At 42.4% G+C, this 26,939-nt stretch overlaps 2 protein-coding genes across 3 annotated transcripts in view; one reads left to right on the top strand and one right to left on the bottom strand.

Moving 5' to 3' along the window:
* Positions 1-3,466, bottom strand: part of TRMT1L (tRNA methyltransferase 1 like) — a 29,088-nt gene extending 25,622 nt beyond the window's left edge. The window contains exons 1-4 of one of the 2 annotated variants that reach the window (XM_060232396.1): positions 3,299-3,466; positions 2,598-2,762; positions 2,529-2,558; positions 506-758 (exon numbers count right to left, since the gene is read on the bottom strand). The gene's annotated coding sequence lies outside the window, so the exon portion shown is untranslated. The remainder of the gene's footprint in view (positions 1-505; positions 759-2,528; positions 2,559-2,597; positions 2,763-3,298) is intronic. The other variant, XM_060232395.1, reaches the window with a different exon arrangement.
* Positions 3,359-26,939, top strand: part of SWT1 (SWT1 RNA endoribonuclease homolog) — a 49,487-nt gene continuing 25,906 nt past the window's right edge. Inside the window, exons 1-8 of the mRNA XM_060232397.1 lie at positions 3,359-3,801; positions 16,871-16,943; positions 17,890-17,945; positions 19,783-20,536; positions 21,771-21,836; positions 23,485-23,614; positions 23,727-23,825; positions 26,166-26,354. Of these exons, the coding sequence (XP_060088380.1) occupies positions 16,887-16,943; positions 17,890-17,945; positions 19,783-20,536; positions 21,771-21,836; positions 23,485-23,614; positions 23,727-23,825; positions 26,166-26,354 (1,351 nt within the window). The 5' untranslated portion in view covers positions 3,359-3,801; positions 16,871-16,886. The remainder of the gene's footprint in view (positions 3,802-16,870; positions 16,944-17,889; positions 17,946-19,782; positions 20,537-21,770; positions 21,837-23,484; positions 23,615-23,726; positions 23,826-26,165; positions 26,355-26,939) is intronic.

Here is a 26,939-nt window from a genome sequence, read left to right as displayed (position 1 = left end):
TTCTGATTGCTTTAGGAAAACATCTGCATAAGAGGACCTGCTGGAATATTCCTAAGGAAATAGTTATACCCTTTGGTATGCAAGCTTGAGAAAAAACAGGAGGGGAAACAAAGGAAAAGTTTCCACTAATGGTTCTGCTCTTAAGTAAAGGTGGGGCTGAGAGGAAATGACAACAGGAACCATGCCTAAGGCTGCATTTCATAATGGAGGTTGCATATAATAAGAAGTGTGTGTGCACATGAAAACTTATACCTTGAATAAGTTATTGGTTTTAAAGGTGCCAGTGAACTAAAACTTTGTTCTATTATTTCACATAGTTTCAGAGGATAGCCATGTTGGTTTGCAGAACAACTATATACAAATCTGACGAAGGTAACTCTGGTTCTCAAAAGCTTTTACCTCCAAATTCTCATTGGTCTCAAAAGTGCTACTGACTCATATCTAATTATTTCAGACAGTGGTAATTGTGCCTGTAAAAGTAGTGTGTACATGCCAGTGCCCTTACCTATATAGCCCAGGTAGTGTATGGCTGTGACAGCTGGACCATACGGAAGGCCGAGCGCAGAAGAATAGATGCTTTCGAGCTGTGGTGCTGAAGAAGAATCTTGAGAGTCCCTTGGACTGCAAGAAGATCAAATCAGTCAGTCCTAAGGGAAATCAACCCTGACTTTTCCCTGGAAGGTCAGATGCTGAAGCTGAAGCTCAAATACTTTGGCCACCAAATGAGAAGGGAGCACTCACTGGAGAAGATCCTGATGCTGAGAAAGACAGAAGGCAAAAGAAGAAGGGGATGGCAAAAGATGAAATTGGCTGGACAGCATTACTGATGTAACTAACACAAATTTGAACAGACTTCGGAGGATGGTGGAAGATAGGAGGGCCTGGCATGACTTTGTTCATGGGGTTGCAAAGAGTCGGAATTGACTGTGCAACTGAACAACAAAGCCTGATCTAGTCAGATCTCAGAAATTAAGCCATGGCCAGTATTTGGATGGGAGACATCCGAAGAATACCAGGGTCATTACATGAAGGCAGGCAACAGCAAACCACCTCTGAATGTCTCTTCCTTTGAAAGCCATATGGAGTCACCATAAGTCAGCTGTGACTTAACAGCATTTTGAACTGCCACACATACCAGTAGTGTGTACATGGAGCTTGTATCAATGTAACACTCCTGATGTCTGTTGATAAGATACCAGGATTACATTACATGTCATCTCTCTGCATTTTCTGTCTGAGAATACACCATGGCTTTCCATCTGCCTTATCCATAGTGAAAGCTAACTATTTGTTATTCCTTTCCTTCCCACTGCCAACTATTGATCCCACAGGGCCAATACCATTATCAATTCAATAAAATCAAGGCCCAGTTTTCTTTTCAAAACAGGAACCAAAGAAAGGGCTCCAGACTAACCTCTCTGAAACACATGTCATAGGAAGTGTACTCTCATGGTGGCTTGACAGGTCTTTGGTACCATTTTTGCCACTTGGGCTGGTGTGATTAAAGAACAATAAAAGAGGTTTATGCTTTATTTCAGTCAACAATAGGGTGATTTTACGAAAGCTGATTCCAAACCACAGTGCTACTTTTGCACCTATTACCTGAGAAATAATGTTGGAAGGTATGGGGGGGAGAACACCCTCTTTTCTAATACCCTCAATGTGAACAACAATGCAGACTTTGGGTCCATTCAGTCAAATGCCACAAACAAGAAACAGAAAATATCACAAGCATTTTAAAAATTCAAACAACATGAAACACTTTGGAAGTGTGCAGACTTACAATTGACATAAAATTGATGGAAGGCTTCTCAAACAAACTAATAAAGAAGTCCCTGTTGATCTTTGCCCATTTTGAAACAGAATATACTCTGTCAATTTCACCATTTCCACTACCTGCCAATACTCAGTAATAAGTCATGAAAACTTGTTCTATGATTTTTGGTAACAGTAAACATGTTCCATACAATATTATAATGGTTAATACTAATATGTCTTTAAGATATCATACAATTACAAATAGTTCCTATTGAGTAATCAGTTAACAGCTAGATGTTGTATGGAATTGTTCATATTTACATCACACACATTATTTAAAATGACATTATCTTTCAGAAGGTGAATATTCTGCACAAGCTCAGGGAAGCAGATTTATTTTCAGAAGCTATTGCTTGTCTACCGCAAAAGCAAAAAGGGAGTCTGTGCACATTCCAGTTAATTGTATTCTTAAATTCTTTTTACTCACAACCAAAATCTATGATCATATTGTAAATGTGAAAGAGATGGAGTATGCCAGAAAATGCACCACCAACCATATCTCAGTAGAGAGAACAGAGTGGGGGAGATTTCTCTCACAGTCTTCTGGGGCAACTCTATATAATGAATTGCTTATAAAGACAGGAAGTTATTTTTCATTTCATTGTTGTCCCCAGATTAAATCTAAACATATTGGCCAGACATTGATTTTTTCATTCTGCTAAAAAAGCAAACAAGTATTTTTTCTCTCTCAAAATCAGCTTTAGGCTCACCTCTTTGTTCTTGTATTTTTGAAAGCAGAGCTGTTGTGTGGTGTAGTGGTTAGAGTGTCAAATCCCCACTCTGCCTTGGAAGCTTACTGGATGACCGTCTCACCATCCTTTGAGAAGCCACTACTTCGTATTTGACCCAGGTCAGTAATCTCAAAACAGTGAACCACGACACACTTATACAGGGAATGTTATATAGTTACTCCAGTCCACTTGGGAAAAATGTGACACAGAGATCTAATCAATTAAAACATCCATCCACCCCATGGCCCCCTTCCAATAAGCTTCCACCACTTACTTTTGCCACATCTGGGCATGACTAGTTCCGTCTCTCCCCAAAACACGGATGCTCCAGAATTACCGTCCCTCAAAAGTAGGCTGGCCATTGTTTCTCTGCAAGCCATACAGTTCTCACTCCCCCAATCAAATACAGACACCCAGATTATTTGGAAGCTTTTGCGAAAAAGGCAGACGGTAAATGAAGTGATAAAAACTGCCATCCTTTATTTTCATATACCCTAACAGTAACACTTTTTTTTTTCTCCCCGGGTGTAAAGCGTGCCTCCAATTTTACTTCACCCCGCCTCCAAAGATAAGGTGTGCCTCAACTGTATATCTGGGAAACACTGAGCTAGATACGTAACGTGCATATGTGACTAAACTCTTCCCTCAAAGCAGCAGATTTAGGACGAGAGCCGGGACAAATACGGTTCCCGACCAAACCCCAATCTCTCATATTAGACAATTCCTGATCCCCTCCCGCCGGTCCTTACTAAACTCAACAGTTTCCTCCTCTTCCTCATCCTCTTCTACAGCAACCCCACTTTCTCAGCCGCCATCTTCCTTACAGGTGAACGAAAACAGGCGAAGGGGAAGACGACGCTCCTCCGAGAAAAGAGCGCGCCGCTCCGATGAATCCTTCTCCCAGTAGAATCCTACCTGGCTACAGTCTCGCAATATAGGAGTGCAGCTACCGCCCGCGTCACGAGTCAGGAAATTAGAAACTACATTACCCAAGATGCAACGAAAGAAACCACCGCCCCAGTATACCCAGAAAGCAACGCAAAGAGGCGAGCTTGGGCTTCTTACAGGAGACGGTAAGAAAAGAATGTGTACTCCCAGAATGCTCCGCGGCATGGCAGAGTACGCATACATCTACTAAAAGGAAGGTGGACTCTGACATACATAGAAATTAACTCTCAACAACAAGGCATAGGAAAACGGATATGGTTCGTTGCCATTTCTTTCTCTACGGAGAGTGAGGTGGGAAAACTGGGTAAGAGCTTTTGTTTTTTATTTTTTTTAAAAAAAACTACAGTCCCCAACATACACCGGGACATAACAAATCCGAACGGTAACGGAATAAAGATTAGGGCCAATAGGTTCTCGAAGGGGGCTGTATGAACTGGGTAAGGTCTCGCGCAGGAGGAAGGTCAGTGGCGACGGGTCTCTCCCCTCCCCTTTCCTTGTTGCTTGAGTGGGACTCTGAAGGAAGATGGGGCTTGGGGTTGTTCAGTTGTTGACGGCTTTTAGGTGGTGACTTCTCCCAGGAAAGTACTTCTGAGCGGTGTTTTTAAAACTTTGTAGAGAGGCGTCACTCAGGAGCTTCGACGGACCCCCCCCCCCCCTTGAGAAAGGCCACAGGCTCTCATGGCTGTGTTAGAAAGGACCGACACGGTGCAGTCCTATGCCTGGTAACTCTTATTGGAGCCCACGGCAATCAACGAGATTAGACTGGAGACACTGTGCGTAAGACTGTGACCCAAGTGGCCGTCTGCGTCCTGTTTTGGGTGCTCGCAGTGTTGAAGAGCGACAAAGAATGTTATATCTTAAAGTTTAAAACTATTTATTTTATGAGGCATTTCTGTCCTGCTCATCCTAGGAGCTTGGAGTGGTTTCTAAATAACATAGCAGTGATATAAGTCATACAAAAATACAACGCGGGAACCATAAGACTAAGCAAAAGGATATTTAAAAGGTCAACGGAAAGCCTCCCCAAACTTGTTTCCCCCTTCTACAGTTGCTGAAAGGAAAGGAGAGATGGAGTCGCATGCCTCTCTAAGGCAAAGGAGGAGTGGTGCTGCCGCCATAAATGCCGGTTATCCTTAGCATCTCAAAGGATGGATGGAGCAGATCCTTTTGGGAGAAAGCAGTTGATAACAGGGATCCTGGGCTTTTGTGGGCTGCAACACAGTTTGCCAGATTCATGAAATTTTGTTTACTGGGGAGAGGGGCAATTTATTTACAGTATGTCACAGAAGTGAGTACAACCCTTCACATTTTGTAAATATTTAAGTATATCTTTTCATGTGACAACACTGAAGAAATGACACTTGGCTACAATGTAAAGTAGTGAGTCTACAGCTTGTATAACAGTGTAAATGTGCTGTCCCCTCAAAACTACTGGCAACAAAAGTGAGTACACCCCTAAGTGATAATGTCCAAATAGGGCCCTAAGTGTCAATATTTTGTGTGGCCACCATTATTTTCCAGCAGCGCCTTAACCCTCTTGGGCATAGAGTTCACCAGAGCTTCAGAGGTTGCCACTGGAGTCCTCTTCCACTCCTCTATGACGGTGTCACGTAGCTGGTGTATGTTAGAGACCTTGCGCACTTCCACCTTCCATTTCAGGATGCCCCACAGATGTTCACTAGGGTTTAGGTCTGGAGACATGCTTGGCCAGTCCATCACCTTTACCCTTAGCTTCTTTAGCAAGGCAGTGGTCGTTTTGGAGATGTGTTTGGGGTTGTTATCATGTTGGAATACTGCCCTGCGGCCCAGTCTCCGAAGGGAGGGGATCATGCTCTGCTTCATTATGTCACAGTACATGTTGGCATTCATGGTTCCCTCAATGAACTGTAGCTCCCCAGTGCTGGCAGCACTCATGCAGCCCCAGACCATGACATTCCCACCACCATGCTTGACTGTAGACCTTACTTGGTTGCTGCCATACACGCTTGACACCATCTAAATCAAATAAGTTTACTTGGTCTCTTCGGACGACAGGACATGGTTCCAGAAATCCATGTCCATAGTCTGCTTGTCTGCAGCAAACCGTTTGTGGGCTTTCTTGTGCATCATCTTTAGAAGAGGCTTCCTTCTGGGATGACAGCCCTGCAGATGGTTCAGATGGTGTCAAGCGTGTGTGGTGGCAACCAGGTGAGGAGTATAAAGACAAGTGTGCCTTGTCTACATTCAAGCATGGTGGTGGGAATGTCATGGTCTGGGGCTGCATGAGTGCTGCCAGCACTGGGGAGCTACAGTTCATTGAGGGAATCATGAGTGTCAACATGTACTGTGACATACTGAAGCAGAGCATGATCTCCTCCCTTCGGAGACTGGGCATGATAACGACCCCAACACACCTCCAAAACGACCACTGCCTTGCTAAAGAAGCTGAGGGTAAAGGTGATGGACTGGCCAAGCATGTCTTCAGACCTAAACCTATTAAGCATCTGTGGTGCATCCTGAAGTGGAAGGTGAAGGTTTACAAGGCCTATTAACATCCGCCAGCAGTGTGACGTCGTCATGGAGGAGTGGAAGAGGACTCCAGTGGCAATCTGTGAAGCTCTGGTGAACTCTATGGCCAAGAGGCGGTGCTGGAAAATAATGGTGGCCACACAAAATATTGACACTTTGGGCCCCATTTGGACATTGTCACTTTTGTTGCTAGCATTTTAGGCATTAATGGCTGTGTGTTGCGTAATTTTGAGGGGACAGCGCATTTACACTGTTATACAAGCTGTAGACTCACTACTTTACATTGTAGCCGAGTGTAATTTCTTCAGTGTTGTCACATGAAAAGATACACTTAAATATTTACAAAATGTGAGAGGGTGTACTCATTTCTGTGACATACTGTATGTATTGTGACTCATATCCTGCCCACTGCTCAGGGCAGCTCATATTATGTCATAATACAGCAGCAGTTTAAAACATTGTCACTAAGAAATAAATGATTAAATAAGTAAAAACATTAAGTAATCCACACAGTAATCTGGGTTTCCTAACCAACAGTTCAGCAATTGTTTACGTACTAAATTGTATACTATTGTTGTAGAGAGCACAATGGAAAGCAAGTTTTAATGAAAAGCATCCAAGATCCAGTCACAGAGGGTGTGAATCACTTGCAGCTACTGAAGAGGTCAAAACAAACTGAGCAGTGTATAAACAGATTCAGGTGGGTAGCCATGTTGGTCTGAAGCAATAGAACAAAGATCCAGGTGGGCAGCTGTGTTGGTCTGAAGCAATAGAACAAAGATCCAGGTGGGCAGCTGTGTTGGTCTGAAGCAATAGAACAAAGTTGGAGTCCAGTAGCACCTTTTAGACCGACAAAGTTTTACTGAGAATGTAAGCTTTCTTGTGCTAAAAGCACATCTCATCAGACAATGAAATGGGGTACAGTTAGCAGTGTACCTATATGTAGCACTACTAACTGTACCTCATTTCATAGTCTGATGAAGTGTGCTTTTAGCACATGGAAGCTTACATTCTTAATAACACTTTTTCTTAAAGGTACTGTTGAACTCCAGCTTTGCAATAGAACAAAGTTTGAGTCCAGTGGCACCCTTAAGGCCAGCAAAGTATTTTCCTAACATATAGACAGAGAGAGGGTGAGTGGGGTAGTTGCCAGAGGGGGCTAGTTAGAGTCAAGATGCTTAAGAAACTGGGCAATAAGTATAGCTGAGATTGGATTGAAGCGGTTGTTAATGGCAGCAAATTAGCCTTCAAATACAAGAGGTAATAAAAAGATGTGAGAACTAAGTTTGAGTCCAGTGGCACCTTTAAGACTAACAAAGCTTAATTCTGGGTATGAGAAATGAATGACTTAGCATGTGTAATGAGATATGAAGCTGATGTTTCCGTTCAGCCCTGGGGGTTCCGTTGTCCTGAGTCCTGTAATAACTAGTAATTCAGCGATCTCCCATTCCAGTCTGTTTCTGAAATATTTGCAGTAAAACAGCTACTTTGAGGTTTCCCCGTTGAGTGCTCTGGAAGGTTGAAAGTACAACCGGACCCAAACTTAGTTTTCACATCTGTTTTTTAACTCTTGTATTTGTATGCTAATTTGCTAGCATTAACAGCTGCTTCAATCCAAACTCAACTATACTTATCGCCCAGTTTCTTATGCATCTTGACTCTAACTAGCCTTCCCTGGCAACTACCTCCCCACTCTCTCTACCTATATGTAAGGCCTGAGAAAAACTGTTTCAATGTATCTGATGAAGTGTGCATACACACAAAAGCTTATACAGGTGCCACGGAACTCAAATTTTGTTATAGTATATAAACATACACACTGATTAAAATAATAATGACATCAGTCACCTGCCATTCTCCTGCTAGTTGTATTTATACTAGGTACAGGAAATTGAGGGCATGTTTATATATAATTTTGCTTAAGTTGCTGGGGAGCAGTGGTTATAACATATCAAGTAGCATTTTTGGCTTCTCGACATGTTTGAAAGGTTAATTAAAAACAAGGGTTCAGTTGTGATTGTTGCAGTTTAGTAATTTAGTGGTGGTTGGTGATAGCATATCCATAAGTTGCCTTCAAATGACTTTTCTGTTGTTAAGAAAATACTCATGGTTTTGCTACTTGAATTGTTATGTATACTGGATAGAGCAGTGGGGTAAAACAGCTGCTTTCATTGTTTAATTTTCTTTTCCCTCCTCCCTGCTGGATTCTCTGGACTTAGTACTGCCAGGGAACCATGAGAAAAGTAGCAGAGTGTTCAAAGCTGTAATGCAGCAAAACAGGGGCTAGGTGTGGTGGCAGACTTACAAAAGTGGCAGAGAGAACCATTTATGCCTCTGTCTACCTTGGACATCAAAAGTATTTGAAAATGTCATCTTGTGATTGAGTTGGAATCTGAAATAGCTGTTTCTAGGGTTTTTAAACTGTTTAATTTTTTGTTCAGTATATTGTTTGTTGTGACCATCCCTGAGTCCCCTTGCAGGGAGGGTGGGATAAAAATAAAGAAGAGTCGGCAGTCAGATCTAAAACTAGTAAGTAATTTTTATTAAAGGAAATACATACTGGAGAATGCAGGTAAGATACAGCCAATATGTTACCTATTCTAGTTAACTTGATAGTGTTGGATGCTGGATTCATGTCCATCCTCCAGGATGCAAGATGTGAAATCATGCATGTGATTTGTGCATGTTTGAGAGAGAAGTGTGAGAGAGTGGAAACAGAGGAAATTGCCCCGAAGAATAGCATTCTACTTCAAAGGAAAAGATCATATAGCAGGAAGGAAAAGATCCTCTATGTGTCCTGACAAGGGATGTGCAAAAAAAAAAAAATTTGGCAGTACACGGATTCGGAAATATACAGGGGGGAAAAATACAGAATCCCGTATATTTCTGAATTCCGTAGTCGGAATAGCCGCATATACGGTAGATGCACGGCTATTTTCGAATATACGGCCCCATTATACCCTATGGGCCATTGAAATCAATGGCAAATAGGGTATATTTGAAGCCGCCTGAAGGCGGTTTGAGGGAGATCCCCCAAATTTGCAGGGGACCTGCAGGGGACTCTCCCCTACAAAACCCCCCCAAGTCCCAAAAAGATTGGGCCAGAGGGTCCAATTCCTGGGGCACCCAAAGCCAAACCTAACTTCACACCAGAGAATCTCTATAGCACCCAAATGCACTATATACATCTATCTACTCTATGAGCCCTGCCACACAAAACACAATCTGCTCAAGCAAACCCAGATGCCAGCTCTCCAGCCCTGCCCCAAAGAACGCAGGGAGAGCTGGCCAAGCACAACAGCATGCTGGCTCTGGGTCTCTCACCCAGGTGCCAGCTTCCCTGCCACAGAACACACAATCTACAGATGCCAGCTCTCCAGCCCTGCCCCAAAGAACACGGGGAGAGCTGGCCAAGCACAACAAGCCTGCTGGTTCTGGGTCTCTCACCCAGGTGCCAGCTTCCTCCCCCCAAAACCAGAACCAGGAAAAGGCCAAGAAACAAAACTGTTTAAAAAGTAGCCTTTTAAACAATGAAAATTAGGCGAAACAGCCCCCCCCCCCCCCAAGAACCAGAAGAGAAATGGAACAACAGCAGCACAACACAGCAGCAACAAATCAAACACAGAATCCTTTTAAAACAGTAAAAAACTTAACTTTTAACAATACAGGAACTTTACCAACCCCTCCCCCCCAAAAAAAACTTCACCCTAACCCCAAGAAATCTAAGCCACCCAAATCAGGAAAAGTAAAAGGACACTGCACTTTTAAAAGTCCTCTCACTAAAGTAAGATATGGGCAAATTGGCAACCCCCCCCATCCCAGGCCCCCTCCCCCAGCAGAACCCCCTAACCCCAAATAAGATACCCACCACCCAAATCTGGATAAGTAAAGGGACTCTGAGTCTTAAAAAGTCCTTTTACCAACTAAAATAAAAACAAGAACCCCAAGACTGTCCTACCTTAGACGTCTTCTCTACTCCAGGCAAGTCTGGTAAGGCTGAGAGAGAGCAGCAGCAGCTGAGGCCAAGGGCCAGCACAGCACAATCTCTCACACCAACACAGCAGCAATGGAGGAGTCCAGCCAGGCAGACTCCTTAAAAAGGTTCTCTGGTCCTACAGAGAGCAGTTTCAAAAAATAGCACTGCTCTGTGATTGGTCAGACAACAGTGCTTATTTGGATACCCAAGTAAGCAAAAGATCAAAAGAACAACAGTGTTGCTGATGGCTGGGGGATCAGCTACACAACAGCCCTGCAAAGCATGCATTTGCAATGCATTTTGCAAATGCATGCTTTGGAATGGCTGCTGGGGTCCTCTTCCCCCTCCCCCCCTCCCTGATCCCAGGGAGGCTATGGGAGAGGCGGGAAAAGGCTACCAAAGGCGGGGAAAGAGGCAAGCAGCTCCCCTGAGGCTGCAGAAGCCCCTTTCCCGCCTTTTGCATTGAATTCCGTATACTTCCGAATATCTATACGGAAGTATACGGGGAGCCATATTCGGCTCCCGCATAATGGGCCCCAATTGGATTCGGCTGTATGCGATTCCGTTTACAGCCGAATCGGGTGATTCGGCGGTTGGTTCGGTTAGGCTGAACCGAATGCACACCCCTAGTCCTCCTGACCTCTCTATCCCTCTAAACTCTGGTGTCATCTCTCAAGTCTGAGACAGGAGACAGCACATAGTCCTCCACTTCCAGCACTTCTCTCCCCATTGACCTGTCTCTTGATATCACCAGCTGACAAGGACTTGCTCTGTCAAATAAGAGAGATGGGCCAGGATCCAAAGCACTGCTTAAGTTTATGCAAGCGGCTTGTGCAAGCCCAATAAGCTACGTGCTTGACACAGCTGACCTCTGTGCCATATGTCAAACTGGCTTTGAAACTCAAAAGCTGTTTGCTATATAGCACTGTGGACAGCTGTTTAAGCAAAATATGTTTCAAACCACTTTGGTCTCCTGGAATTCATTTTATAGCTCTTTGCATCCCAGCTGCTGTGTCCATTTGAAACTATGCTGTTTTGCTGTGAGTGGATGAAGTGCCACTGCTGCCCCCCTCTACTGCTTGGGGTGGGTGGGAGAGAGAGGGGGAGCTGCTGTGGCAGGCTGATGGCAGTGGTGTTTCATTCATGTGGGTGGCCACTGCCAGCCTACCGAGTGAATGGTGAAGGGGGAGATGGGTGAGTGGGCAGAGTGTGAGGTGATGGGGAGGTCATAATGAGGAAGGAGGAGCAGCAAGAGCAAGGGGTAGCAGGGACCAGTGGAGAAGAAGGAGAGAGGAGGAGGTGAGGAGAAATAATAGGGAAAGGTGGCTGGGAATTGGTGTCAGAAATCAGAAGACAAAGCAGGGACTGGTGAGGGAATTTCTTGTGTCTCATGGATGCCCACTGATATGATAAAGACACATACACCCCACTGACAGCTTTCTAGACCAGTTTATGCACTGTATAAAATGAATTCCAGCCCAACATTGTGTTGGTCCATAAGATACTTTAGGACTTAACCAGATACTGTGGTTAACACTGACTTTGACATACTATTTTGGCTCTTCCATGGAGAGACAGAAGAGAGGCAGCAAAGAAAGAGAGAGAATAGAATGGTTTAAGGCAAAACATTCCCGTTTCTGAGCTGATATGTCATCCAATTAAAATGCTAGCTTTAACATGAGCATGCTAGAAATCCTGCTATAATCATACCTGAAGCAGAATATAGATCATTTTTGCGTTATCAATACACTATGGAGGACCCTCCGGCTTTAAAATCATCAAACAGTAATGAATTCAATAAGAGATATTTCGGCCAAGGGAACAGTAAAAGTAGAGCTGCAAGGCATGGACAACATAGAATATAACAAGGAAATGTGATGGCAGATCAATAAGGAATATTAATAAAGGGATCAATAAGGCATAGAGTTAATAAGGCATAATAAGAGCTTGTTGCAGTGTGACTAGATAAAGCTAGAAGAGCTTGCACTAGTAAGGCAGGAAGCAGAAGGAACAGGTGCAAAGCAAAAACTGTAGAGAAACGGAAACAGAAAAGCAGAAGTAGAAGGTTGTGGTAAGGCTTGGTGCAGAAAGGAGAGGTAAATATTTGATCAAAATAATTGTAAGTGAGGAAGAGAGATGAAGTAATGCAGAAAGTTGATTGGTCAAAGGATTGTGCAAGACGGGGATATAAGACCAGTGTGCCTCTGTGATTTTGCTCAGACTCTGGGGTCTGCAGCCCGTGTACACGGCCTATGTGCACGTTAAATAAAGAAAGCTGTTTTCCTGATGTCGCCTCCCGCTGCCTCTGTTATTGATCCGGCTGAAATTGGTAACGTATAAATAGGGTTTTCCCGCTACAGGAATCATAAAAATGTTGCCAAAAAAGGCAGGTGGAAACTTCAGTGGAAACAAAATATCTAATATAAATTCTGGGAGTGTCTAGTATAGAGAGAAAATAAACTAACAGTAGACATTCAAGACCTTCAACATCCAGATGAAGATTCCTACACTTTCCCCAGACTTGCAAGGCTATGAGAAACAGATAAACCTTTTGGTCTTCAGATTAAAAAACAAGTGTGTTATCGCACTGTGCCTAACTGAAAGACATCCTGGTTTTTCCCCTTCATGATCAAAAACTGAATTCAGCAAAGGTCTCTCGCAATTATAGTTGTGCATCCATTAGTGGATCTTAAGGCTGCTTTCTCTTTCAAGTCTCTCCTACTTTTGTCTCATTTTTTAAAGACAGAGCCTGCAAACAGGGATCTGTTTATTTCTGTATAGCGTCTACTATATATTTAACCTCAAACAGGTTTTCTTCAGAGATGGCAAGGACAAGGAAACTGTCTAAACAAAGGTTCTAAGCAGACAAAGCTTTTAATAAAATTATTACTAATTATTATGATCATCCAGGATCTACCTCCAACTTGAGATCTTGTTATTTCCTTACATCTGCAGGCAGATTAAATTGCAGTTTAGCCCCTGAATATTTACTAATTCTGAAGCACTAACAGTTTTAGACTGTAAGAGTTTATGCCCTTGTAGGTGCCAGTTTTGGGAGATTTCTTCCTGTGTTCCATTAATTGAATTCTTCAATCAGGTATCTAAAAGCCTGGGTGCATAACACAAATGTTCCTACTTATATTTCCGTATTCCCACCGTTCTTTCACTGTCTATTTCTTGGCTTAAGAATGATTTTAAATGCTAGTTCACTAACTCTGCTATCACTACAAATACTAAATGGACCTCAGATTGAAAGGAGCTGAATTTTACTTTCCTGTCCCCCCCCCCCCTGTAGGTAGAAAAGGGTGGGGGGGGCTATTTTTATTTTTTAATTTTTAAAGAGTTTTATTACAGGTTGTGGAAGCAGCTACCCTCTTAGTAAGCTGACATACTGGCATTAGGAAGAGAAATCTGGCTTCTTTCACATCTCAAAAAAGAGAACGCGGGAAGAGCTAGAAATGATTTTAGCATTTTTATGGCCCTTTAAAAAAAAAAGCGCAACAGTTTTGTAATCTTACTGTTGTGCATCAGGCAAGACTCAACTTGAGGGGGGGCTTCTTCTCATTAGAAGTGACAGTAATCTGTCTGATTTACATATCCTCCACTGTGGAGTGAATGAGAGGAGTAATGTTTACCAGGAGTTTGTGTCCTGGGTATGCAGAACCCATTGATAATGTAATTTGTTGGTACACATTTTTGTAGATTTCATGTAAATTTTTGCACTGAAAAACCAACTGATATTTGTCTGAGTGTAGTGCTATAAATATTTTGAATTAACAAGTGTTAACCTGAGGATTTCCAGGGCAAAGAAAATCCCCTTCCTTGCCAGTTCAGTATGCCTCCTCCCCATAATGCCACTGGTTCTGCTTCCTTCCTTCCTTCCTTCCTTCCTTCCTTCCTTCCATGTGACGTTTTAGGTTGCTGTAGCAGCCCCATCTGCTTCCCCCCCCCCCCAGTCATGTCTACACATATAAAGATACTGTTTTTTATGCCTTGGTGGAGTTTGGTGATGAAAAGTGCCATTAAATCATGGCTGAATTATGGCAATTGCATAGGCTTTTTCAAGGGAGGAAGTGAAAAGAGGCAATTTGCCATTGCCTGTCCCTAATACTAATAATGAATCATGTTTTTGTGCAAACATATAGTTGGCAATGTAAAAATGATCCCACCTGCCCTCTTCCTGCTATTTTTACCCCCAGCCCTCCATTCTCAGTCTTCTTACTTTGGTTGCCACCATCACTAAAGTTCTTTATTTCTCTGCCTGTGAGTTGAGGCACAAATAGGGGCTTTGTGTGTGCATGTGTACTGCTTCAGACACATGCCTTCCTCCCTGGCCAGCTTAATTGTCTATAACCCAGTCAGGAATTTCTGGTCTCTTGTGTGGCTGAGCAGCCAGATACCCCAGGTGAGAACTTGGGCCACAGATGCCAATCTCTGAAAAAATGTATCTTTATGAACCAAAATACAGTTTCATTTCACTAGAGCACAAAGACATTGAAACACTATATCAAAAGATTACTGGGCATTATGTGTGTTAGAGAAGTGCTGTCAAGTTGCTTTTGATGTATGAATTAATGTTCTCCAAAATGTCCTATTGTTAGCAGCCATTCTCAGGTCTTGCAAACTGAGGGCCATGGCTGCTTTTATTGACTCAATCATCTCATGTTGGGTCTTCCTCTTTTCCTGCTGCCTTCAACTTTTCCTAGCATTATTGTCTTTTCCAGTGACTCTTCTCTTCTCATGTGGTGTCACCTGCAGATCTCAAATAGTTAATATTCCTTAGGGTTTGTAGAATCTTTTGGGATCAAGTGCCATGTTCTACTGGAGAAAGTTTTCCTTCCAGTTAATATTCCATCAACTTTAATTCCCCCTTCAGCTACATCTATTCCATCTTTCTTTATGATATGTTCTGCATGCGGATGGAAGTGATAGGGAGATAAATTGCATTTTTGTCTGACACCTTTGCCAATTGGAAACCATTCTGTTTCTCTGTATTCTGTTTTAACAGTGACCTCTTGCACAACTGAACAAAGTTGGAGTCCAGTAGCACCTTTAAGACCAATAGAGTTTGATTGAGAATGTAAGCTCTCATGTGTTAAAAGCACACTTCATCAGACAATGACATGGGGTACAGTTAACAGTGCTGCCTATGGCTTGTGGGTAGTGGTTAGGCATGCAAAATAGTATAAAGTGGCAATTTTTATTTATTTAATTCGATTTTTAGCCTGCCCTTCCCGTAGAGCAGGCTCAGGCTGGGTTACATCATAAAAGCTGTCAACAGTAAAAACAATAAAAGACCAGTTTAAAATATATAAACTCTAAAATTAGGCAGACTAAGATGGCAGATTCTCCCAGGAGATCTTGTAGCGCTGGGCTGAAATGAGGGGGGGAGGCCGATAACAAGTGACGCCCACTGCCTCAGCTGAAGTCCTGGCGAAAGAGCTCTGTTTTACAGGCCCTGCGGAATTGAAGCAGGGGGATCTCCAGGGAAGCTCATTCCACCAGGCAGGAGCCAGGGCTGAAAAGGCCCTGGCCCTCGTCGAGGCCAGATGGACGTCTCTGGGGCCGGGCATCACCAGAAGTTATTGGTTTGCTGATCGTAAGGATCTATGGGGCTCATACAGGGAGAGGCGGTCCCGAAGGTATGCTGGCCCCTGACCGTATAGGGCTTTAAAGGTAAGTACCAACACCTTGAACCGGATCTGGTACTCAATAGGTAGCCAGTGCAGTTCACGCAGCACAGGATGGATCCGTGCCCGTACAGGTGATGAAGTCAGCATCCGTGCAGCAGCATTCTGCACCAGCTGGAGATAGTGAAATTAACAAATTGAAAGAACAGTTTGGTCTGGTTAGTATAAGTTGCTTGGGAAAACAACAAAAGGCAATAAACTTGTCAAATTGGAGAGTGATGGTGAGAACGACAGGAAATGTTAATTACTCTGTTTCACCTCAAGCATGGGTTAAACTGAGAACATCTTTTTCTCAGGTGTTTCTGTCCACCCAATATACTTTTAACATGTAGTATAGCATTATAAATATAATTCCAGTTTGCCAATACAAAAAAAGAATACAGTAGAATACAGTAGAAGGGTTTAGTATATTGGGTGCTGTGGCGCACCCGTTTCCTTTAAAGCCAACCATAAAAAAGAAAAGAAATTAAGAGACTAACTAGGCTGTACAGTCACTGGTGTTGCCTTGGGATTCCCTCCCTTGAAATGAACACGAGCCATAAGAACTTTGAAAATAGTCTGGTCAAGACAGATTTCACTCCCATTTGCTTCCTGTCCCTGAGCATGGCTTGGGTGCTTGTGAGAGGATGTCTAGGCCTTCTGGAAGGGTTTAACTTTACCCTATCATAAAATTTGGAATGGGTCCATCATGCATCGCTCTTCATCCTTTCTCCAGTTACATTATGGTTCACATCCCAAACCTTTATTTCTTAACTTAGGATATCCAAATAGCCATCTATCTTGCCTTTTTCATCCTCTTGCTGCCTATCTGTCTTCATAAAGGAAATTTATCTCCTCTTAGCCTGAAATTTGAAATATTTATTGTTCCTTTCCCATAGTGATATTTTCTCTGAAATCAAGGCCTCCCTGAGTATTAAGGGATCCTGCATCTCTTTATTGCAACTGGAAGAACCCTAAAAAAGGACCCAAGTCTGGTTTGATTTGGCTGATTTTTCACCCACAAAGGGAACTGGTTCTGTTAGATATAGGGATGAAAACTGATCAGTAACTTAAATATTGCTCACAAGAAAACAGCTTTAATTATGAGTTTTATTTCACATAAGGAGAAGTTTTATATTTGCCAGTTTTGTTCAAATAATTTCCCCTGAAAATAATTATTGTAAATGTGTGTTGGAAGTAATATCCTATCTGCTTTTTAGGTTCTGAAGTGTTAGCATGTCCCAAAGGGACAACAGGAAACCCAACATAAAATGTGACACATCAGACAGCAAGGTAAGAAAGGATGAATGCTGAGAAAATGGTACTTGGAACTTGTTCACAATCACAATGTAGAAATATTGTGTGCTGCCGAAAACAGGTTGGGATAACCTCACAAATGGATCAGATCCCGTCACTTGCAATAACAGTAATATAATGCATTTCAGGTATTTGACACACTTTTGAATATTAGTAATTCCTCCTTTTTGGCACATTACACACCCCTATGTTAAGTAAAAGTTTGGGAATTAGGGTTATAGTCCTACTCTTTATGGTCCGTCAAGACAAAGTCTTTGAGCATCTACCTTCTTGTAGCCACACTAGGACTGCCATTTCTCTTAGACTCTGTGACTCATCCCTCCAAATTGCCATTTCCTAGACGGGAACTGATCTTTGTGATCTGGAGATTTGTTGTCATTCCTGGAGAACTCCAGGTTCCAATTTGGGGCTGGTAACCCTACTGGGAATAAACAGGATTTTTTTGTTTTTAATGAGATCTAGGTTCAACAGAAATGGAAGCACTGGATGCTTAAAAAGGAATTTGGATTTTGAAGTTCCATCTATGATTAGAATTTGGATTTTGGCTTCTGTGGAATATTGGTTCTGCCATTTACCTTGAACCTTTTCAATCTTGTAAATATAGTACTGCATATTTTTGGAGCGTTCCAGGTTCTGTAGTTGTGCATGTACATGACTGATTATTTGTAATTGAAGTTTTATTTGGAATTCATACAGTTGTTTTTGTATTCCATTCTACTCATACTGTGTGACCACTTGTGATTGCTATAGTGGGAGACCAGGCAACCATACTGTAGATTTGCATGTGTCAAAAAGCATGATTACAATATTTTAAATAAGTAGCAGTCCCTCTACTGTGGCGCATTTGGTGTGGAGGACTGGAGTGCTGCTACATATTTATGATGAGGCTGTTATAACTGCTGTCAACGTTGTTCTTTTTCAGAAATACAATGGGGCAGAAAGCAATTGTAATGCCAAAGAACAGCTGTGGAGTCAAAGGTAAACTGCTCTTTGCAATTAAGGGCAGTAATTTTAAAATATTATTGTATCAATTGTTCTTTTGTAGTTGCTTTTTACAGGTTAGACATTAATGTATTTTGCATAATTAAAGATTGGAGTTCAGTTTGTAATTAGATTATGTTAATTGTCTGGCTTTAATCCAGTTAAATTGACTCACTACAGCATCTAAAGAAAGCTTCTCCACATGGGAGAATGGCTGGGGACCTTAATTTTCTTTTCTCTTTTGGGTACAGGATGAAGGGAATCAAACTGCTGTTCATTTGTAAACATAACTTTTGTTAGTCTGTAAAATCTGAATTTAGGCTACTGTTACTCTCTCTCAGTCACTTAGCATGCACTGTGTCTGAAGGAAACTTGGGGGTTGTCTTCCCACCATTCCTCAGACTGAACAAGAGGTGTCAGACTTGTCTACATCTGTTCTGAGCCCCAGCACTGAGAGATGCGCAATCAAGAATACCCTTCTTCACAAGAGCAAATAGGTGGTTTTTCTTGTGCCCCACATCACTGGGGCTTGCTTTGCTCAGGAGAAACTATTCCTAGCAACATAAGGAGTGAGATCTACCCTGTCCCTTCTTGGCCAGAAAGGAAGAGGATTGGGTTCTACCTATTTGCTGTGACAGCTGCTTTTTTAACCCATAAAGACTACCAACCTAGGGCTGCATCAATGAGCTTTGGGACTTTTGGAGGAAGCTATTAGGGCTGAATTTCTGTAGCTTCTAAGCACTGGGCAAAACTTGTTGCAGGTGCCTATGTGTTTCCACTTTCAGTAGGGATGGTGAACTAAAGTGACCCATAGACGAAGTAAGGGTTTCTGGAGGGAATCTCCAGTTATGCTGGAAAAACATTACTTTTAAATCAGCAAGGTGATGTTGCATCTTAAGCCTCCTGTTAACTAAATTTCCACTCACGAGCATACTAAGTTGATTGGCTAGATTGACTTGTAGCTGGATAATGTGGAAGAGGCGGGGATCCGTTACTCCCCTGCATGAAGTTCCTCTTCCTTGATATTTGTCTGCCTTCTGGAATGCAGGGATTCCTCATCCATCTTTGTCAGGCCTCTGCCTGTTAAATTATAAGCTATTCACATGCACAAAATGATGCCTAACATTTGCTTTGCTTTGATGAATTCACATTTATAAACCAAGATTCTGTCGCACCCCCCTTCAAAGAAAATCCCCATTTGAGCTCCTAAGATTTTAGGGAGGGTGAAGTACTCTCCAATACAGCATGGGGGTGGTGGTGGTGGTAAAAGATACCCTCCTCTTGGCACTGGTACCACTCAGGTCTGGGACCAGATGAACAGCTTGCTGGTTGCTTGGCCCCAAATGCTGCAGTAAATTCTGCAATCAGCCCATAGCTTGTAGCCTTGTAGAGCAGCTGCTTTTGTTGTTTTTCAGAAGGACCTGCTGCTAGGAGGTGTGCCTATAGAGAAAAGTATGCCACGCGTTCTATTTTTTACACACACACACAAAGAAGACACAGGATGGTGAGGGGAAGCCAGTCACTATTCAAGAGGTTTTGTTTTGTAGCTCCTCAATGCAGTACACCATCTGGTGTTTGGCTTAGCATCCTAGTATTGGTCTGTTTGCCGATGGTCTTGGGCCTGGGTCCTTATACTGCAGCCGTGGGCTGCTGAACTGTCTTGCGCTGTAGGAGGAGGGGAAAATATTCTCAGCTGTTGACTCCTTCCCTTTCATACCATCCTCTTGTAACTAAAATTTCAAAAGTCTGTGTTTTGTTCCCTGAGAAACTGCATTTCAACCAACACCTTTTACAAGTTCCTTTGTAATAGTTCCTCTCCATGATGCGTCCTCAGGTTTCATGATGTCGCTGGATGCACCAAAACAGAAAGAAGCCTTGATCTCAAAGCTTTTGAAAAACAGTCTTCAGAAGGAACCAGCAGCAACACTTTTATTTTCTTGTCCACTGAGGAGCGTAAAAAGGTCACTTTGCATTTTAAAAAAAAGGCTACACTTCAGAGAGATGGAAGGAGCAATAAGGACACTGCAGCAGCCTTTCCTAGCAGTGAAGACTCTGAATCAAATGCCTGCAGTGAATCTAATGCTCAAAGAAGGAAAAAGGAGTTGGGAGACTTGAAGGTCCTAAACAGCTGGGAGAAGAAGAAAAAGAAGAAGAAGAAGAAAAAGGCCAGAGTGAAACACACCAAACAAAAAGAAATAATAGTGACGCATATGCTAGAGCAGTCTGTGGAAACCGTGCTTCCTACCCTGTGCTCTTCCCACTCTGGGAAAAAGCCTTCCAATTTGACTACAGTCAGTAGACTGCAGAAACTTTCCCAAAAGCCATATCCAGCCTTTGATGATTCTTCATATAGGATGTCAGTCTTACAAAAGGGCAAAGCAGAGTTTCTGAAAACAGCAAAGCATGCTTCACCTGAGCTACCCAAAAAAAGCGACAAGGAGATGAAACATGTTTCGTTGACTGAACTGTCCAGAGGTTGGAAGTATCAAAAGCAGAAGGAACAGCAATGCCTTGAACCTGTTGGTAATACTTATTGTGCAAGGGCATGCATAAAGAACAGGGAGGAAGAAATTTTGCATGTGAATCAGGTAAAGTAAAAAAACAAAAATTAAACAAATTGAAATAGCCAAGCTCCTTCACTTGCTAGTGCAGGGGTGTCAGAAATGTGGCCCATGGGCCATATCCATTCCCTGCAAGCTTCTCATCCTTCCCCTGAGCAACTACTTCCCTCTTACTTACTTCTGTGGGGCTGCCGCCGCCACAGCATCTAGCTTTTGCCAAGATCCTTCTTCCCGGTTTCTGCTTCACGCAGGAAAGAACCAAGCCATGCCTCCCTTCCCTCAATTGGCTGAGCTCGCCCCCTTTGGGAGGAAGGGATGGGGGAGGGAAAGTGAAAGCCAGTGCTCCTGCAGCAGAATTACAGCAAAGCCTGACTCCTCCTGTGGCTCCTTTAGGAGCAGCAACATGCTGTTTCAGGTATAACCTTTTGTTCTTCTTCAGAGGGAGCGAGGGTGGGTGGATGGATTTTTCTGCCAAGCACAATTTACACTGAGATTGCCATGCTCTGGTATTTTCTTTGAGACTTGGTTTCTCTGTCCCTCCCCCCCACAGACACACATTTTGTAGGTGTGTTGAATAAAGGGAAAGGAGAATTAAAAGGAAATTATTTTGAGTTATTTTCAAAAGGATTTTTTAAAAGATTAGATTTCTCAGTGCCTATCTGGCACCGTGATTATGAATCAAAGCACTTGGGTTGGATTCTATAGTTTAATGACTGGAAGTAGATGGCTAAGTATTTAAAATACATTTATGGTTCCATAAGTTCCAGTTCAACACATTTCCCTCCTGGCTGCCTTTTTAGCACTGATGCACTAGCACTGATTTGACCCAGTCTGAAATCAGCACATTATTTCACTTGGAGAGACCCCCCTCTCTAGTTAAACAGATGAAGAAAAAAGAAAGAAACCTAACGGCACAGCTTTCAATCTTTATTGGTGGTAAGGAGCAAGAGTCCAGTATCAGTTATCTAATTCTATAATACTTGTTCTTGAAGGCTGAAAAGACTGCATAGGTCTCTAATCGCCCCACATTCGGGTAGCTGCTTTTATTGTAGAACAGGAATTGGTGTGGAAATTGCTTCCAGCTAGTAAAACTTCATCCCCACAAGGTTCACCCTGTTTTCTATAATGTAACATTTTTGGTGTGACTTTAAGGTATTATTTATATCACACCTTTCTATTCAAAACCAAAACACTGAAGTTGGCTAATGGTCATAAAGCATCCTAATGACATGAGATCCTAATACTGTTGTTTCTTTTACAGAACATCAGAGGTCTGCACCACTCTTTCCTAGCTGAACCTACTGAGACTACCAATATAGATGAAGAGGTTAGAGGCTATGTAGTTTTATTAGTCTTATATTTGTCTTATACATCTATAATCAACACAGCTTGACATGGATTAAGGATGTCATGTCCAGAGATAAATTATTTTTCTGCATTCTAGTGAGATAAGACTATAGTGAACCCACCAGACCAGCATTTAAGGAGTAATTCTGACAGAATAGTGGTGTTTGATATTTATGTCTCCAATGGACTAATGAATGTTAGCATATGTTCTTTGACAAAGAGTTTTGGAAACAGCCAATCAACCACATAATGGGACTTCCAACAGTTATGAGGACTTTAGAGAGTCACCTATTTGCTTATAAAGATATATTCTTGTACACCTGATACTTTGTATGGAAAAAAAGCTGATTTATATACACTTAGTAAAGTATATTAATGTTTTGCATTTGTTAACACAGTGGAGTTTGAATTCTGTTTGGTCCACCTGGAAGTTGGTGACCCTAATCAGCAGATATAACCTCCAGTAATTATAAACATTATTGGTGTTGCATACGTTCCTTCCAACTATATGATTCCATGTGGGGCTGGTACAAGCATAATGAGGATGCTCACTTAAGCATAAGGAGACTGCATTCTCTCCCGGTACCTCACATAGTACCTTGACCTGGATAGCCCAGGCTAGTCCAATCTCATCAGATCTCAGAAACTAAGGGTTGGCTATTATTTGGAAGGGCAACCTCCAAGGAATATCAGGGTTGTGATGCAGAGGCAGGCATTGGGAAACCACCTCTGAGATGTTTCTTGTCTAAAAAACAAGGCTAGCTTGCCACCTAGTGGTGCATAACAACGCTAAAAGGGCTAGAACTGGCTGCCAGACAATCTTAGCATCTCCTGGCTATTCTGTGCACAATGTCATACAATAGTTATTAATTATTACCCAACGTAATCATTCCAGTATGAGTTCTTTCCACTAAGAAAGGTTAACGTTGCCAGTCATCTATCTATTTTGCTGGAAGAATCGTGATTTAGCAGATAACTTCAACTATGGTTAATGCCAGAAAAAATACTTCCTTTTGATTTAAGGCTTGGCATCACAGACGGGAATGGGGGTGTCAGCATGTGATCCCATGGCCTACTCAAAATGCTTAGTATATTTTCTGTCCCTTCTCTCTTCCCCCCCCCCCCCATCCCCAGTTATTCCTGTGCCAGTTTTGAGTTTGGAGAACAGGGAGAAGGAGGCACGAAGAGCACAGAGAGCTTCTTCCTCCTGTAAATAACATTGTTTTCCATGGCCCAAGCTTATGGCTGTGGATAAGCTTGTTACTTGTTTGAGTCTGAAAATGTGCTGAAGCAAGATCTCTGAGAGCCAGTGTGATGTAGAGGTCAAGAGTGGCAGGCTCTAATCTGGAGAACCGAGTTTGATTCCCCACTTCTCCACATGAAACCTGCTGGGTGACCTTGGGCCAGCCACAGTTCTTTCTCACAGAACTCCTTCAGCCCCACCTGCCTCGCAAAGTGCCTGTTGTGGGGGGAGGAAGAGAAGGAGATTGTAAGCTATTCCAAGACTCCTTTGAGTAGTGGAGGGTGGGGTATAAAAACCAACTCTTCTTCATATATGGAAACTCTTGGCCTTAATTGATCAAAATGTGCACATGGTTTATTTTACATCTATATTGCTGTCCTCACAGATGCAGATAGTAGAAGATCTGCATGCTGCTCGTGCTGACAAAAAGATAGTTTTGCCTGTGGTGGAGACCTGTGGAGAGTTGACCAGCATGGAGATAGATCCTCCAGATGACGAAGCAAGCAAGTCTTCTAGTAAGCTTACTTGGGTAGAATGTTTTCTGGTTTCCTCCACGGGAAGAGAGGAATGAACATGGAATCCAAATGATTGAATGTCTCATTACTGTCCTGCTTGTTCTTGTAACAGGGAACATTTCTGACATGAATACTTTGATTGTGATTGATACTAACATACTGATCAGCCATCTAAAGTTCATCAAGACTTTGAAGAACACAGATATCCCAGGTGCGTGGACTTAACTGCATAGCTGAAATACACATTCTCCATATATCTTGCCCAACAGCTATTGCTTTGCATATATTCCTTATTGGTGCTCCGTACCTTTGTTTGTGCACTTTGCTTCTCAGGAGGCAATATTCTAAATTCCCCCTTCTTATAACAAATGGTAAACTAGCTTTTGTGCCATGCTTTCTGTTTTACCCACTGACTCTTTCAAAGCTCAACAGAACAGTCTATTGTTCCCCCCACCCCCAGATTTATATGACAGGTGAAGGAATGGCACACAATGTGGCAACCTGGCTGACTCTCTATTGCTCCATGCCTCCTTTTAATACAGAAAGACATGGGCACTTGATTTCTTCTCTTTAAAAAAATACAAACTACATGAAGCTGAGTTTCAGCACACCTGACTGATTAAAGTAGTAAATTTTGGCCTTATTCCAAAGACAAAACTAGGTACGCACATAATCACTGGAACAAGGAAGATAGTCTGGAGTCCTGAAATCCATCTCAGGTGCTTTGGGAGCATCTGTGTAGCTTAACTTTTTTATTCTGGTTGTCAGAATGTGATGCTCAAAGATAAAACAACCTGAGTCTTCTCTAGATTCAGGCATTTGTCTGAAGCAATAGAACAACTTTTGAGTCCAGTGGCACCTTTAAGACCAATGAAGGTTAATTTTGGATATAAGTTTTTCTGCACATGGGCTGTCTGAAGAAATGTGCCAACATGGAAAGCCTTATACCCAGAATTAAACTTCGTAGGACTTAAAGGTGCCACTGGACTCAAGCTTTGTTCTGAATCTTCTGTTCTTAGTGTGCCTTTTGAACAAGCATGTTCTGTCCTCAATGTGTTGTGATCAGGCTGTTCATCAATAGGTTCCTAGTCCCTTTGTTTAGGTTGCTGGTCACCAGGACTTTTTTTAAGCAGGAACGCAGTTCTGGTTGGCTTGGTGCCCATGGATGTGGCCTAATATGTAAATGAGTCCCTGCTAGGCTTTTTCGGCAAAAAAGCCCTGTGTGAAACAATGTTGATGTCAGAGGGTGTGGCCTATTATGCAAATGAGTTCCTGCTGGGCTTTTTCTACAAAAAAAGGCCCTGCTGGTCACTAATCATTTATTGCATTTAAATTGGCTTCTTTCTCCCACTTGTATTACTAGTTAAACATTTTGTCTTGCATCTTTGCTAGCAGATGAAGCATCTCTTATTGCTATGCAATAGAGTTTGAAGCCATTGCCTTTTGCAGTAGGCTAGTTCTCTGGTCCTTGAACAGACAAAGCTGAGTTGCTCCTTCTCCATTGAATTTGCCTGCAATTGAGGCTAACCCTTAATGGAGGAGCTGAAAAATCTGTGTTCTGCTTCTTTGGTGCCATGTTTCTAATTCTCATTGGAAGAGGCATCCGGGGAGAAGAAGCAGAACACATGCTATTTTGAATTACCCCCACTGTCTGAGGTTGGCAGGGACTAGAGAAGTTCTTTTATCTGGGTACTGGGGCAGTTGCCTCCAGCACTCAGTCAGGCAGGAGATGTTTAGACTCTCTACTGATAGTTTAGCTATACGTTTTCCTGAAAACAGGCTTGTCATGTTACAAACTAAAATAACTCATTTTTAAAAATTGAGATGGAAGAAATTAGCGTCCAGGTGGGGTTCTGCATCCACTAACTGCTCCTTGGTTACTTGAAGGTTGAAATATTTTCTGTTCTTCAGTTAGGGAGGTTCAGCTCAGTGACGTGGCAATCCTTGCTCTGCTGCCCCTGTTCTGCACGTGTGAGACTCTTGTAGAATTCTGGCTTTTAGAAAACATGTTGTGTTCTGATGAGCGAGTTTGATACATTCTGAAAATAGCTTTTCTTTTAACTTGTGAAGAGAATAAGAAGAATCGGAGACCGATTTCACACTCAGTTTACCCTGCTCTCCGTTCATCTTCTCTGCGCGGCATCCGTCGGATTTCCCACTGTCTGCACCAGAATTACAGAAAGCGTTGTGGCTTTCGCACAGCAAACGGAAACTGGTTTTTAGCGGTTTCCATTTGCTGCGCGAAAGCTGTGATGCTTCCTGTAGCTCTGACGCAGATAGTGGGAAATCCAGCGGACGCCATGCAGAGAAGATGAACGGGAGAGCGGGGTAAGCTGAGTGTGAAATCAATCGGTGTCATTACTGACTAGAATTTGGCATTTCCTTGTTCTAATATAATTTGTTAATCAAAATCCCTGTATATTGGTATACAGGAATTTGAAGATTATTAGTACCTACAGCATCTGTATTTAAATGAACATATTGGAAACAGTGTTTGGTAGAACTACAGTATGTTTATTAGGGAGAAAACCATATTTGTCTTCTGTTTTAGGCATTGGCAAATTTGTGCTTGTCATCCCCTGGGTGGTCTTACAGGAACTGGACAATTTAAAGAGAGGAAAAATATTGGCAAATGTTGCTCAAAAGGCAATCCCTGCTGTACATTTCATCCACCTGTGCCTGAAAGACCAGGATCCAAAGCTGTGGGGACAATCGGTGCAACTTGCTTCTCAGCAAACATGTAAGCTGTAGCAAAGGTGGTGGGTTCTGTCACAGATTTGCCTGACTAATGTTGGCACTCCCTATCTAATCAGAATAACGGAAAATATTTTCTTAGATTTCTGTTTGTAATGCCTTCTGAATATCGTGTCAGGGACAGGGCTTGGAGGTGTTGTACCCCAGTGGGTACCCCTTCGTATAGGAGTGGGGAAGGGTTACTGCATTGCCTATGCCTTTGGAATCCCATATTCTGCATTGCTTGCTTAGGCTTAGGCAGTTGATGCTCACCTCGTCACTTCTGGTAGTAGTGATCTTTTATTGCAGCCTACAAGCCATACAAACACAAAACAATTGACAATTAATAACCTACAAAAATTCCAAATACAGTATTCGTCCGGATCCATAACCACAAATTAAAAAATTAAAGACATAACATTTACACATGGGATGTTAATTTTGCTCTTATTTTCATAGCAGAAAACAAAAACTTGGCAACAGAGGCTGTAATTCTTGAGTTGATTCCAGTCAATAACATTTTTAGTTTCCTCTGATCTGAGGGTAGTGTAATATCACCCCAGTACTGGTTCCAGAAGATCTATACATGCTT

This window comes from Heteronotia binoei, chromosome 2, assembly GCF_032191835.1.
Source record: "Heteronotia binoei isolate CCM8104 ecotype False Entrance Well chromosome 2, APGP_CSIRO_Hbin_v1, whole genome shotgun sequence".
Lineage (NCBI taxonomy): Eukaryota > Metazoa > Chordata > Lepidosauria > Squamata > Gekkonidae > Heteronotia > Heteronotia binoei.
This window is presented reverse-complemented; position numbering and strand designations above follow the sequence as displayed.